Below are 16,559 nucleotides of genomic sequence, written 5' to 3'. Positions count from 1 at the left end.
ACGCTGCGTCGCGCCGGCTGTTTGGCCAGGCCTTAAGAGAATAAAAGCGTCTTAGCGACTTCTGTTGCCGGCCGTATTATAAAATACAAACGGTCTAGACCGAACTAATTATTTAGGACTCGTACGCTCCTGCGGTTGCGATCGCGGCGGCACACCGCGAGTCGGATCAAAACTTCGATTGCAAATAATAAGCGACCACGCGTCATACGCTCCTCACCGGAGCCCCGGTTGGCGACGCACCGAAGCCGTTACTAACCGCGATTGCATATATTATAATCGTCAACTACAATTTGAATAACAACAATATGAGACATTTTAAAACAATATTGTTTTTTCGTACATGATAAAGTTTAATCTCCACAGTAAAATTGCATTTGCGATGTGATTATGTTTGACCCGATACTATTAAATTAAACATAGCAAATTTTCCATTACGGACTGAAGGTTACGTCTAGATTCATTCGAATATGATTACAATAATAATTCTGTAAAGTTCTCTTTTCAATATCTTTGACATATTGTAAACTATAATGATAGTGAAACAGTTTATGATATCTACAATTTTTAAGTGTAGTGTCAGAGACAAGTATATTAAGACTGCACGACTAAGGTCAGTTGCACCAAACCGTCTGTCACCATACGTAGGCTAAAAACCGGGCAAGTGCGAGTCGGACTCGCGCACGAAGGGTTCCGTACCACAATGCAAAAAAAAAAAACAAAAAAAGCAAAAAAAACGGTCACCCATCCAAGTACTGACCACTCCCGACGTTGCTTAACTTTGGTCAAAAATCACGTTTGTTGTATGGGAGCCCCATTTAAATCTTTATTTTATTCTGTTTTTAGTATTTGTTGTTATAGCGGCAACAGAATTACATAATCTGTGAAAATTTCAACTGTCTAGCTATCACGGTTCGTGAGATACAGCCTGGTGACAGACGGACGGACGGACGGACGGACGGACAGCGGTCTTAGTAATAGGGTCCCGTTTTACCCTTTGGGTACGGAACCCTAAAAATGATTGTTTGGAAAATTCCATAGTACTCAGCGGTAATATAGACTACAATAAATCGATTACGGGGCATCAAACATACATATTATTACACGAACGGGTCTACCGCGATGTAATTTCATTGTTTTTTCCTGAAATTCCGAGGTTTTAGCTGAGTTGCACCAGCTGTGATCACGGAAGGACCCGTGTGGTAGATCGGTTTGTGTAATTAACCTTTTCGCCGCCATTGACTTGATATAAAGTCAGTACGTATCGTGCCCCACACGCCACGACTTTATATCAAGTCGAGATTTTGGTCAGGTTTGTATACGTGCAATTTTTGACATGGCCACAGAATAAATAATAATACTAGGTACAGAAGACTCACTCTCTAACAAAACGCGTCTGTTACGATCAGCACAGTTATGGCCGCTAGGTGGCGACAGCGCCACGCGTGGCTTATGGCTTTCCCCGAAATTGGGGTGGAACGGATGTACTTTTAGCTACCTGTAGCAAAGCGACGAAATCGCGGAGTGAGCCTGACATGGCGTTGGTGACACTTTAGTACTTCATTGACGTGGCGGCGAAAAGGTTAAATGCGGGAGTTTAAAGTGTTACGTATCGGGCTTTTTAAGGCCTGTAGGACAAAGTGTTCAACTGTCTCAAATCGGATTAGCCAGTAATTTATTAATAAAACTTATCAAGCCTTTGTTGGAATTTTGTCCCTTTCTAAGAAACACAAAAATGTCAAAATGACAGACAAGGACTAACGATTATCAAAGGCTTGTTAGACTAGACAGGCGTTTATTAACGCCATTAGAATTGATTTTAGAGATAGAAGAAATACTGTACCCTTCTTTTTTGTAAATTCTAGTAAGTTCTTGATCACATAATGGTTCTTTGATCTTCGAATATTCTACATCATTTGATTATTCTTCTCTTCTTCGATTCTTCGATCTTCGATTATTCTACTCAGTGAGCTCACTAGTTGGCGTTATAATCGTATGTCAAAGCGCCACACAAAATATATGAACCCGGCATATGCAGCTTTAAAGTTTTAGCTTGGAATATCCAGTCTTTAACACTACTTGTCTATATTAGAGTGTTCGTCAGTAAAGGTCACATTTTACTCAGTCTCTATCTACCGACCTCGGTGAACGCGCCGCTACAAGGTCAAACAATATAATATGCATGCAAATAAAGAATGCGATATGCATGCGCTCGCTATTTTCAGCTTAAAAACATATGTATTAACAAACCGCATATCTTCTAAACTTGTAGGTATAATAATTATTTGTTGTTCGATTATATATTTTTAAGTTCTTTCCACGCTACTCCTATAATTAGATTTCTGTACTTAGCTTTATGTTATAAATAAGCATCAAATGTCAAGTTCTTAAATTAGTCCTATTCTGCTTTCGTCACCCATTCTACATTCGTCACAATCGTCGGTGGCTTTCAATGTAGAATGCGAGACTAATTTAAGAACTTGACGAAAAGCGAATGGGACGACCCAAGACGATACCAAATGTACACATGAAACGCAATAAAATATTTGTCTTTGAACTTTTATTCGGATAAGACAAAGCAAATTCTGCTGCAATTTGGCAAGTCAATGTGGAAGTGCCACTATCAAGTGAAGGCCTTTAGGAAGGGACTTGGTAGATTGAGGTAGAGTAAGTCTAATCTAACTTAGCACAGACTTTGACAGAACCAATGTGGAAGGCTTATCGTAAACGTCAGTATTCAACTATTCATAGAAATTTGATATTTACGATGACATTTCCACATGTAATTTGAAATGCCGTGCAAATTTAGCTTAGTAGACTCATATGGCTCATTTAGACGGCGCGCAAACTCGCATGCAATTTTAGTCACATTGCGGATTATTGATGTTACATTCAATCCAGCCGACCGATCAAATACCGCAATGATGTAATGAAACTCGCATGTGAGTTCTCTCGCCATCTAAATGAGCCTTTAACCTTTTAACCGCCATATAATTTTTTATTCAGCGTGCTCGTGTCGCCGGCGGTACCAAGTATTGTCATATTTACAGACCGCGGTGAATTGAACTCGATTTTGTATGTCTTATTACGTCGGGGTTTTTGGTGCGGTAATGTCGTGTATCTATAGCTTTGCTTATTGTAAAACAATTACCAAACTATGAATTAAAAATAGATAGTTAGCTTCGAATGTGCTCAGATATGTTAAAATAGTATCGATTTTAACAGTTATTACCTATTTTTTGGCTATCACTTAAAAACAACCCGCACCAAAAACCCTGATGGAGCATTCCATGAAATTGTCTACCGTTTGTCCCGTACAAACGCGAATTTTCTGAAGATTTGCAGAAATAAGAGTTTCCTTTTCTAAGACAAATGGTCAAATATATGCACAGAAAAATAATCGCCAGTTTTAAATGGCGAAAAAAAAAGTCGCAACACAGGTAATAGAATGCGTTTGTGCGGGACAGCCCGTGGAATGCTCCCGATGTATGACAAAGTGTATATGTATCAGTACGATGGTTAAAAGGTTAATCCTTTAGTACGTAGCGGCAACATACTTGCCATCATACTTAAAACAAAAACGCATGTCTACTATAAGAATTACGGTCCTAAATCGAATGACTAGAAAGGAATGTCAAATGGTTAAAAGGTTAAGAAGCCGCGCGTGACCGACCTCTTGAGTATGCGTTTCTCCTCCTCGGTATAGAACGGCCAATCCTCGTTGACGTCGTTCCATATGTGCCTATGTAAGTGGTAACAGTTGTCCTTCAGCGAGCCTATCTGTGGCAGGATCTTGTTCACCACACTGCGTTCCTTCTCCTTGATCCCCTCTGTAATGGTAGGCCGGGTGTTAGAGTTACGTACTTTTTTTTATCATAAAGTACACAACAATTTTGTAGCAAATTATATTCCTCGCCAAACTGCGATTGCAGTTTGTTGGCGACATCGCGCTCATTTTACTTACTTATATACGTCGTGTTTTGTAAGGTTTTCGTTGAGACGTGGCATTTGTTGGGCTATTTTGTAGAATATAGAATACGACGGATATTTTTTTACAAGAGGGAATAACTCAACTGTGTGTGTATTACGGTCTCTGTTTGGGTGGCAAATATAAAGCTATATGTTTTTCAAAGACGATATCAAGCGACAAATTAATTAAGATTACACATTTCAATACAAAATTTACAAAGTGTTTTTCTTACTCACGATTTAACGAAAACGATACAAAAGTACGATATTTGCGGCCACGTCAACGAATATTCAATTATCTTTTTTTTAAGGGGTTTTGTCACGCAGTGACGATGTCGCCCATATTCAATTATAAAATTCAGAATAATGACAAATTTTATGTAGAATATTTGTTAAACTGAGTTATATTATTGAAGCAAAGGATGGAACAACGTACCTTGATTGAGCCTTAAGTATAACTCCGGCTTTTTGAAGGGTTTCAATGCTAATAACTGTATAAGTCTTTCTCTGAAAAGAAGAAAACAAAACACGTTAATAAGTTGTACCTAAACTAAAAAACCGGGCAAGTGCGAGTCGGACTCGCGCACGAAGAGTTCCGTACCATAAAGCAAAAAAAAACGAAAAAAAATGCATAAAGAAAACGGTCACCCATCCAAGTACTGACCACGCCCGACGTTGCTTAACTTTGGTCAAAAATCACGTTTGCTGTATGGGAGCCCCACTTAAATCTTTATTTTATTCTGTTTTTAGTATTTGTTGTTATAGCGGCAACAGAAATACATCATCTGTGAAAATTTCAACTGTCTAGCTATCACGGTTCGTGAGATACAGCCTGGTGACAGACAGACGGACAGACGGACGGACGGACGGACAGCGAAGTCTTAGTAATAGGGTCCCGTTTTACCCTTTGGGTACGGAACCCTAAAAACATGACAGATTATGACAGACAATGAATAGCTAATTCAGGCTTGTAGGTAGTTGTTTATGAATAACGCCATTTAGATATTTGTATTGAATATGTTGGGTTTCCTAACCTATTGTAACGTTTTGTATTTAAGAATCAGTTTTATGAAAGACACGTAGGTACCTATTATTCATAAGACAACTCGGAAAACCCACGGTTTTTCTACAATGTCATTCTGCCATTGCTTTAAGATTCACGTGAAGTAGTTAGCTTTACAACACGGCTTGTGTAAATAGTATAACACCGTGATTTTCATAATAATTTTAGATTTAAACTATTGTATTTATTTTGATTGGTGATTCTTAATTAAGTTGAATTTGTGATAATAACTTTCAATGGCAAATTACTATTATTAGTAATCATTGCAATTCTGTTCATACCAAAGCAGTGTGAATAATTCTTAAAAACAACAGTCATGAGGCCTATATGTGTTGCAATTGGCAATTAAAATACACGTTTTTCTACTTTTTCTATTAAAATAACGCGAATAATGTATACATATATTTAACGACAACATCACAGTTAAAAAACAATATGAATCTTATTGTTATGACGTTAAGGTTGTTTATAAATGTTGTTTGTACGTGTCAATAACAAATAGCACAGCCTTGGCTATGAATCATATGTAATAGCCGTGTAAGCGTTGAAGAACAATATAAAACCAATAATGAAAACCGAAATTGGCGTTGTAATGCCCGTCCAAATCCGACGGAGCAAGACAATTTACTTCGCTAGGCCATAATGGCTACTATTAGCTAAATCCGTCATTTGTTTTTGCTAGAATGCAGAAACACAATATTTGTATCGACTGGTATTTAATTACGCTAAGGTAATAGGTGTTTTCCTTTGTACTTGAATAACATGTTTAAGTAATTTGAGAGTCTGTAAGAATCGTCGTTCGCGGTGTCTTTACACAGCGATACAAAAACGACACTAAATTCCGACGAAAAAATCACACAAACGCTATCTGGCTGAAGCGAAAAAATAAAAATATTTCGTTTTCCACACAGGTTTCTTTTCTAGCAATAATGGTTAAGGTTCCGTCGCACAGGCGCGTTTTCCGGGCGGGGCGTGAGCGTTTTATATGTAAAACCGGCGCACCCCGCTCACGCGTCGCCCGCAAAACGCGCCTGTGTGACGGAGCCTTTACAAACCAAGACCGACGAGCTACCAGCCAACGAAGTCGCAGACAGAGCTGGACATACATACGGACATTTGGAAACTTCGAGTTCCTTACTAAAAACTTTTTTGGTTGAATTGATTTGGTTTCTTTGGTGCTCACTGTCAAAACACTCGAATGTCTAGTGCTTCCAACACAGTGAGCTCCCCACTATTCCAATGTCATTAATCTCACTGACATAATTTAAGTTGACGCTCAATAAGTGGGTAGATTGCCAGGAAGAATCACCCATCTAATATTAGAATGTGACAAAGTGAAATAGCATCTCACTATTTACGCAAGCGAATTTGTATCATATTTGATTGTATGAATAATATGAGTGTGAGACTATATGACGTTCGGGAATAATTATGTAACCACAATTGTATTGTTGTTTCACATATCTGCCCAGTACTTATACCGCATCGCTATCGCGGCATTCATTATTGCGGTAACATATTATAGTAAATAAAATAAAAAAATCTAAAGTGCAATAGTAGTAGTATCTGCATAGGTACCTAAACCGGCGTTTAGCAATAACCGGCCAAGTGATAAACCATTTCTCTGATAAACTACCCGCCCTGGCTTCGCACGGAATAACAAATTATACACTTAGGTAAATCCTCCTCAATAATCACTCTATCGATAGGTGAAAACCGCATGAAAATCCGTTCAGTAGTTTTTGAGTTTATCGTAAACATACACACACAAACAGACGGACGCGGTGGGGGACTTTGTTTTATAAGGTGTAGTGACAATATACTCCGACTCCATACTAGACGTGTGCGCCGCGCCGGCGCGCCGCCGCCGCCGGGCTTTTTTACCACGCCGCCGCCGCCGATAAATGATCGGCGTGAAATCGGCGTGACCTTGAGTGTTGTTAATTAGCTATTCTAAGTTGGTTTTTGGATTACAATATAGATTTTTTGTATTACTTATGTTACGGTTGTCAAATATACATCAATCATTAATTAAATGAACCTGAATAGCCAGTTGCAGAAACTATTAGACACACCAATTAAAGTAACTGAGTAACCCTAAGTATTCACCGTCAACTGTTAATGAACGAAAGAAGACTGCTGCTAGTGCTGCTTATACCTTGGACAGCTAGAAGAACAAACTTCTCCATTTTGAAAGAGCTCTATATCGCCACTCATCTATTCCAAACATGCCATGGGTGAGCCCTTAGCTTCTTCGGATATATTATCCAACGCATGATGTGGAGAAACACATTAATTTTAGCCGAATGAATGGCAAACGTGCTCGAGTTGGAGCATGCGTGAGATGGTCGAACGCTATGAAGACGTCGGCTTGCAGCAGTCTGCACCGTGCAGTCCATACGGCTTATGACTGCACGAAATGGAGATAAATTACATGTGGTCGCGAGCTTCAGCAATGAGAAAACGAGAAAGAAGATACGTCTCAGTGAGCCTGGTGCTTGTACGACAAGAAAATCATTAAAAAGAAGCCATAGCAGTGTACTATGTCTAGCAAATGTCAGGGATATATGAAGTTCTGTTTTGTAAAATAAAAAGTACGTCATTTTTAATAGGATAAGCCATGGAAAGCTTGAGAAAACGAAGAGTTACAGATTGGATCGAAGGTCATTGGGAGAAGGAAACCTCTTAATGAAAGCCAGTTACTACTACTACTAGGGAAATCAAGTTATTATACCTATCCTATATTCATTTACAAACCCTATTTTACTCACAGCATATTCAAATTATACGTAATTCCAATGAATACCAGCAACCCGCATTGATCAAATTTTAAACCAACAAATTAATGATTTTTCTTAAGAAATTTGAAAGTCAAGGTCACGCCGATTTCACGCCGAAAACACGCCGCCGCCGCTGATTTTTTGGCAAACGCCGCCGCCGACCATTTTTTAATCGGCGCACACGTCTACTCCATACTCGTGTAGATTTGCCAACTGTTCCCTGCCTCGTTCCCTTATGTACCTTCCTTTAAAACTTCCTACGAGTATGATAGTAAAATAGGTATAGTTTGTCAAAGTACTGTCTCATTTTAATCATAGATAGAAATGGATGTTGGGGTTTTTCAGTCGATTTTGGCGGAACCCCTATCTAAAACTGCAAAATTAGTGTACCATTTTTTTGATAACTAGTATAACATTTATTGAAACTAGATAATGTAATGTAATGTGTGTGTGATGTAGGTAATGTAGAGGCCCAACGGAGCCGACATGTACCGTTTGATAAAGGTTCCCTTTAAAATACGTAGATAAAAAAAAAAATCATAGATAGAGATAATCATACTTTGTGTTACACTAGTACTAGCACCCAAAAGAAAAGGATGAGTATAGTTTTCCTGGTTCTTACCGACTGACAAATTCGTTTGATATGTAAATGAAATACTAACTTGATGGACCGCCTCGCTAGTTGCGGGTTCTGAGGGGGCCTCTGCGGCTGGTGGGGGAGCTGCGGCGCGCCCGGGAGCGGCGCGGGCGTCGGCGCCGGCCGCGCCGCTCGCTCGGGCCGCTCCGGCCGCTCGGCCCGCTCCGGCCGCTCCGGCCGCTCCGGCCGCTCGGCCCCGAGCGCCGCGGGCCCGGACGAGTACAGGGGATGTGAGGAGCGCACTTTCACACGCCGACCGATGTCCGTTTGGTTCGGTTTTATCACTCGGGTGCTGGAAATACAAGTGTTTCTTTTAAAAAACATTGGTTGACAAATGAATTGGCTATGTTAGGTCCTAAGGAAGAGATGTAGATGTTAAAAGAACGAGTCTACGTAAGTACCTACGTAGTTACAGGATATTCTAACTCAGTCGAGCTTGAGCATGATTTTAAGTGGGTTAGCATAATAAAATATTAACCATTTCAAATTATTAATACTGTAGAATTATGGCTACCTATACCTATGTTGCGTAACATAACGTAATAAATCCACAACAACTACTCTGTATAATATATAAATATGTGATAGACATAGCTAAAATCCCTAACCTTGCTTTATGTTATGCAATTATAATTGTACCTACATAAGGACTGTATCGTTTATTATAAATACAACTTTACTTAGCCGTTTTTTCTGGTATTATGTTTTTATTAAAAAATTACACATATAGTTTAATTAGTGCTTTAATAATAAGTAACATTTCGTCCTGGGAGATCACGTAAAGCATATGGTTTGGACAATATTTACCCAATCCTCCCGAGTAACTACAACGATTTCGGACAAATACTACAAGAAAATTTACGGTTTGCGAACAAGATAAGTATTACACAAAAAAAATCGTACTATGTGACAATCATATGTAAACTAACAGCAATTACATATGATTCGTAAAGCGAAACATCTGGGCATAGTCTAATCATTTCTTTTAGTTGGAAAAAAAGTTTTGGATCTGTGCTTGGTGGCCTTTTTGAAAATATGGCATGTTACTTACGACAACCCCGACTTTGGTATACAATATAACCATCATGGAGCGTTTCTATCGACCTGTTCTAGCCATGGTTCAACGCCATGAATGTCCGTTAGGCTTTGGATTTCGGTAGATTCTTTTAGCTGTTTCCGTCATTTCCCTGGCGTCAGAAATTGACGGGAATCCAAAATGTTGCATAAAAAGTCGTTTTCATGTAAAGATAAAATACACCACATTTATTCTGTGGATGTTCAATTGAGCAATCATGAAAAGGACACTTAGATGGCATATTTTGGCAGCATATTAACCTTTTGTTTCTTTAAATCGTACTAAGGAATCGGTGAAATAGTCTCAAATTAAGCTCGATAGGCTTGTCCGAATTACATTTGCTAGAAGGTATTAAAATCATCATAAAGTCCCTAAAATAAAATAAATGTAAAACATTCTTATATCAGATATGTCTTAAAAATACCCCCAGATTATACCTTAAGAACATAGTAATACAAAATAATACACACGTCAACAGTTAGACCAGGTTTTATCTGTATTTATAATAAACGATACAGTCCTTATTAATTACAAAATATTACACAGCAAGAGGAAGTTCCATAGGATTGTACAAATGATTATGATTCATAAACTGCTTCTGTATATTATGGACTGATTTATGAAATACCTACCTACATTATTTTACAACTCTGAATTTCAAAAAGAGGACAAATTAGGGTATATTTAGCAATGTAACAGCCACTACAGCCAGGTATTGATCGTAAGCTAATATGAGCCTAAAGCATACATGCCCTTACAGTGGGCCTGCCGCGGACATAACAATTCCAATATTCCTCTCTATTGCTCTTGCTGTATACCTACTTTTAATCGACCGATGGAGAGGATTATGCATCTGGCATATCGAAATTTAGATTTTGCCTTTCTGTCAATATTTTGCCTAGGTTTTTTCTTTGCTAGTTGGCAAAAATGGCAAATCATAATAAAAATAATAAAGGAATTATTGTATCGGTATGTATCTGTACAATTACCAGATATGGTTGGTTGCCGTTAACCACAGATGGTGGTTTCGATAAGGGGAATTGTAACGGGTAGATATTTTGCTATTTCTTTTATAGCGTTTCAATTAGATGCCATTCATGCTAGACAAAATTGGTTACTTACGAGATATATTTTGATAAAAAAGTAAGGATTGAAAAGTAACACTATCAGTGCCAGGCGCCCCGTTTTCAATACAAAATGAAGGAATATTACTCATATCAGCGAGCGCTGTCATTCTTAAACTCAAATTCCCTCACCAGGCATTTCGTACACTGCTATTAAAAGTTGGACTTTATTTCTGAATACCAACCGGTACAACTAGTTTCCTTACATTAGTTTATTTCCAAGGCGAGCCTATAAGCATTTCATTAGCAAATAATGATTTCATTAAGGCTTAATTAGAGGGCTATAAAATCGCTATTGGCTTTTCATACGCAGGTTAGTTCTTTAATGTACTGTTACAACATTAAACGTTGAGAAACCGTGTTTATTTACAGTTTATTAAAACATAAACAGAGGAATTAGATAGTTTAAAATAAAGTTAAACTAATGACATGTTTGAATAATAAGAACTAAGTAGCCAAGCGAAGGCGATAATATTACTTGTAGAACATAAGAAACCTATTACCTACTTGTAGAACTCATAGCCATAAGGACAGAAACAGCCTCCAAGTGGTGAGAACATACCAAAAGACGTACTTGTCGATGTAAACATCCGAATACAAGTAGCATCTCGGATAACCGTTATATGCGAACAGTCCACGACCAGTCGTGCTTCTTCTTTCCAGTAGTACTTGATAATTATATTGATTATTAAACGGAGAACCTCCTTTTTTTTAAGGCGGTTACAAAAACTAATCATTTCTGTACACCGCCGCCCAAACAAGCCCCAAGGAGTACAGGTCCCTATTTCACCAGCTTGACAATGGTCACCTGACAATTTCACGGTTGAATAGCAACCACGGCACCTAACCGCCAATGTTTGGATCAGCAACGAAAGGTGATGTGTCAGCGTCAGGTGATAATAGTCAGTGGTGAAACAGGGGCCCGACGACACTCACCATTTACTCTGTTCGGCGGCCACAGTTCTCGCCATGCGGTCCTTGGTGGCCTCGTACGAGTCGTCGTTGGCCTGCACGCGCATCCGCCGCGGCAGCGGCCCGCACGCCTCCAGCCGCCGCGCCCCGCCGCTCCTGACGCACTCAAACGAACCCTGAAACACACACGTGCTACATTTAATACAAGACATAGATGGGCATTTTCATTTAACTTGTACTTTAAAGAGCAACTTAAGTTGTGTTTCAGTAACGTCTAACCGTTACATTCCTGACAAAATATATAGGATTTGACATTGACCGTCAGTTTTGTAACGATTGCTAAAATAAAACCGACCGTCAAAGGTGCACAGTTGAGTGAAAATGCCCAGATTTGCGTTCCGTCTGCCACATTATCCTTTAGGATTACCTATTAACCTACCCTACCTTAACCTAGAGCACTGACCAGAAGCACAGCCTCATCCTGGTCGAAAATTTGAGGTAATGTCACTACTATTTAAACAGGTTTAACGATAATTCACTAAACACAAACGTGTTACATTTAATACAAGGCATAGATTTGCGTTTCATTACCCTTTAGGATTACCTATTAACCTCTCCTACCTCAATCTAGAGCACTGAACAGTCTTAGCACGGCCTCATCTTGGTAGGCTTGTTAAAATAACATGTCAAATTTGAGGTAATGTCACTCCTATTTAAAAAGGTTCAACGACAATTTACCTACTAGACCAAAAAACCAACGCAAAACCTGGCAATATCAATGATACTTGGTTGGGATGGGAAAGTGTATACGCGAACGTGCTGCCATCTAGTAACCACTCTACCAGATATAAAATGGCTATGTAATAATCTTATCAAGAATGTAATTTTCCATAATATACAAACATTGCTTCTACACTAGACAACACTAATAAAACAGAAAATAGAGCAAAAATCTATCTGTCTTCCAATATATAACAATTTTGTAAAGTTTTTCGTTGTTTCTGTCAGCGTCTTAGTAATGCCACACCACACGCCATGGCAGAGAGCGTTATATTCTAGAACTTACAATTTCAAACATGTCCTGGTAGTGGATAGTAAAAATAACACTTAGATAAAGTTGTAAATAGATCAAAAACTTGACTGCTTTCAATTTTATAGTTAAAATTAAAAGTTTTCCTGGGTCACCGTCTGCTAAGTCTTTGTAATGCAACACGAACGGCCAGCGCCTGAAATCGCACTTTCTAACGGCTATTGAGTAACATTCCCAGTACGTGCTGAGCGGCGCATTCCGAATCTACTTCACTATTAACATTTTTTACTAATTCGTACCACAATGGTGGAAGAAAATTGCAATAACATCTGTACAAATGCGACGGGACACATATATACTACTTTGTAGGCAAGGACATTTTCTTGTTTCATCTTTATGCCATTCGCTCAGTTTGTCAAGCAGAAAAAAATGGCATCTTTGGATTAGTACTCAAATAAAACAGGTAGAGTTAGAAACTCTTGCCTGAAACCGTCATAAATACCTATTTAAAAATTATCTTGACACCTGATACCTAACTATTGTATCTAGTAAACAGTAGAAGTGCGTTTAAAATAAATTAGTCTGATCATTAGGAGTCGTTAACAGTTATGGATGCATATATTGCATATTAATATACAAAAGTAACCAGCGTACCTATTATGGATAGCTTTATCCATCTTTATCCACGAAATAAAATAACTGTCACTTTTTAACACCGTGGGATTGAAAGCGACGGACACCGTTTTGTCACGCTGTCACGTAGACAAGAACGACCATCATATCCGTACAGGTTATTTAACGCGGCTTCGCACGGGTTACATACACCTAAATCTTCCTCAAGAATCAGTCTATTGATAGGGGAAAACCGCATGAAAATCCATTCAGTAGTTTTTGAGTAAGTTTATCGCGAACATACATACCTACACACAAACAGACAGATGCGGCGGGGGACTTTGTTTTATAAGGCGTAGTGACTAGGAGCACATAAAAAAGAAAAGTGTGTAAAAAATGTCATCTATTTGGCCAACGTTATCGGGCGTAGTAAGGTAAACGTACGCTTCACCGAATGCTTAAGACCTAGACTTACGTTTCTTTTTTTAATTAGTTCTGGTATTTGCATACGAATATGTTCAATACTAAAATTGAAACTTAGATAAATTTGTCCTCATTTAAACATAACTATAAATTACTGAAGTGATTGGACGTATATTAAAAATATTTTTAAAATAATTTCTTCCAGTTTCCTTGATTGTACCATTTACCGAACTAAGAAAGGTGATTTGCACATTATACCGAATAGGGAGGTCGCATTACCGAACTAGGAAATAATTGTATGAAAATATGGTGTTGAGTGGTGCCCAAACTTTAGTAGTTCAGTATTAAATCCCTACTATACTTTGTTTTTTAGCATTAGAAAAGTGGTAAGCGATCTTGACGTGTCTTTTTTATTGAAAAATACTTTTGAAAAATAAGTCATCCCAAATAGGTAGGTATGCAACAATTATCAAACATGTACGTATATGTATAAAACAATTTGGCTGTTTTATGCATTTTGTCTCGTCCATTTTCTAGGGAAGGTTAAATAACAAAAGTTTGTAATACTTTTTTTTTAAACTAAGGGTCCTGAAGGGGATAAAACAAACAACCCGATAGTGGACAGGTACAATTTAATTGCCGGCCTGGTTAAGTTTACACTTTGGAGCTTAAACACTACTTAACGACTTATTGATAGTAAACTAAATTTATATTTATCTAACCGGGTTTTAATTATTGTTGGTGATACTTGGTCGATTGCGCTATTGGATAGTTAATACTAAAAGGTGAATAGTCCAAAATCGCAGTTTAGGAAAAAGTAGTGAAAGGCTTAGCTGCACTGTAGCGACAGTCGACGGCTCTCTCTCGACCAGATGGCCGGAGGTTCCAATAGCTCCGACTCTGGCGGGGCCAGCTGCACAGGTCGACTGGCACAGAATCTGGCCTACCAAAGGCCGCGCCCCTAGTAGACACCTCCTGGAAAATTCCGGGTACGGGATTAGTTCCACTGGCTCAGGTCACGCCAAGAATCTGTGGCCCGTGCCACGGGAGAGTCCGTTTCACATAGGAACAAGGGTTTCCATGCGTAACCCTTTGGGGTTATATTACAGTATAGAATTCAGCGCTACGCGGGATACTTTTATATGGCCGCATGGCACGCCATACAATTTCTGACAAAAGTATATGAACGACGCCTTACCTGTCGGAGGAAAATCGTCTTGCCGGGGTTTATGAGTGATCGAATATCAACTCCGAAGTGCCCAGGACGCTCCTGGTTCGCCCTTTCGGGAAACGGGTTAACCTCAAGGTACACCTGAGGGCAGGCTGAAATAAACGGTTCACGTCAATAATCGCATAATCCAACAACAGATTCCGAATTTCACGGTCTTCACAAACGAATGTAAGATTACTTACCAAAGATGAGAACGTTGTCCCAATTATTTAATATAAAGCCGAGCCCGGCTAGGTCGGGGAAGAAAATCCAAGTCCCAAAATGGCCGAATCACTCTCCCCTCGGTGCCTCCTCCTCGATGTTGCCAGGGTTACAATCCCAAGGCATTTAACAAAACTGACGTGAAATTCTAAATACGGAAATTAGAACAGAGCGTGGTAAACGCTGCTGGACAAGCACGGTATGATATTTTTTAAGAAAGGGAAAGGAAGACTCGACAATCTATACATTCCTACCCGTTAATGGAGAATGATAATAATTATTTTGGTAAGAACTAGTTGTCGATCGAACTGGTTTCGAAGGGATTCAGACCTATCTCCCTGGCAACACGGAATCGCTGCCAACTTGACAGTCCATCGACACTATTCGAGACACAGATTTAATCGCCCGTCCGGCTTCATAGAAGTATTTTGTTATCTAAATATTTTTCCATTACACACCCCCCTAACCAGGAGAATTTTACGACAGAGGCAAAAGACGAAGGAGTAAAATTCCAGCTCGCCCTCGAGCTGTGTCACCAGCCGAACGGTGTAAGGAGAAGGGAATCTAAGGACTTCCCTAGGACGTGGATTACGGCCCACAATCGCACGTCGATTTGTCCCTTGGCATCAATTGAGTCCGCGGGGCCGTCGCTGGAAACAATCGCATCTAGGCCTACGGGACAAAACAAAGAGAAAACAAAAAAAAAATTGAAGCCAACGTCGCTTCAATGGACAAACAAAATAAAAAAATAAATAAATAAAGCGCTTTCCCAAAAGATAATAGACTACCCGGATTGTGGAGTATTGGTACGTCTCGTTACAGGAGTCAAGTGGTGTGGACAGAACTTGGCTTGCAGTCTTTTATGTGCCATTTACCCAGACGCTTCCCATTCTCATCTTCCAACTCGTAGACTAAACGGGATATTTTCCGAATGACGCGACATTTGTCATATTTGGGTGCTAGCTTCGCCGAGAAGTATTTACCGGCGTTGCTCTGCTTGAAGGTGCGTTTCCACACTTCGTCTCCGACGTTGAATTCTATATCACGACGTTTATCATTGTAATACTTGATGTTGCGGTCATGAGCTTTCTGTAATAATTCCTTCACGGTCGGGTAAATGGCCCTAAGGGTCTTAATCTTGTCGAGGTACTCTCCCCGGGGGGAAAAAACGATTTCGTCGACCTCCTCGGGGTCGTCGTAAATTGTGCCATCCGGTACTGCTTGGCGTCCATGCACGAGCAGGAACGGAGTATATGATGTTGTTTCATTGACTGAGGTATTTAAAGCGAACTGTATACGAGAAATATTCACGTCCCACGAGCGATGATCCGATTCAACGAACGTTGATATTGCTGTTACTAGGGTCTTGTTGTAACGCTCTACGGTGTTGACCTGGGGACAGTAAACGGGGGTGTAGTGTAGTTGTGGGATATTGTAGTTGGCGAACAACTTCTGAACGTCCCCGCCGGTGAAGTAGGATGCATTATCCGCAATAATTGTTTGGG

General features: G+C 39.4%; 1 protein-coding gene across 1 annotated transcript in view; it reads right to left on the bottom strand.

Annotated features, from left to right (window-relative positions):
• LOC134669617 (RNA polymerase II elongation factor Ell) overlaps positions 1 to 16,559 on the bottom strand; it is an 83,757-nt gene that overhangs the window by 10,006 nt on the left and 57,192 nt on the right. Inside the window, exons 4-7 of the mRNA XM_063527274.1 lie at positions 11,582 to 11,733; positions 8,472 to 8,738; positions 4,403 to 4,473; positions 3,671 to 3,827 (exon numbers count right to left, since the gene is read on the bottom strand). Of these exons, the coding sequence (XP_063383344.1) occupies positions 3,671 to 3,827; positions 4,403 to 4,473; positions 8,472 to 8,738; positions 11,582 to 11,733 (647 nt within the window). The remainder of the gene's footprint in view (positions 1 to 3,670; positions 3,828 to 4,402; positions 4,474 to 8,471; positions 8,739 to 11,581; positions 11,734 to 16,559) is intronic.

Source organism: Cydia fagiglandana, chromosome 12 (genome assembly GCF_963556715.1).
Source record: "Cydia fagiglandana chromosome 12, ilCydFagi1.1, whole genome shotgun sequence".
Classification (NCBI taxonomy): domain Eukaryota; kingdom Metazoa; phylum Arthropoda; class Insecta; order Lepidoptera; family Tortricidae; genus Cydia; species Cydia fagiglandana.
The sequence above is the reverse complement of the archived record's forward strand: the minus strand, read 5'-3'. Positions and strand labels throughout refer to the sequence as shown.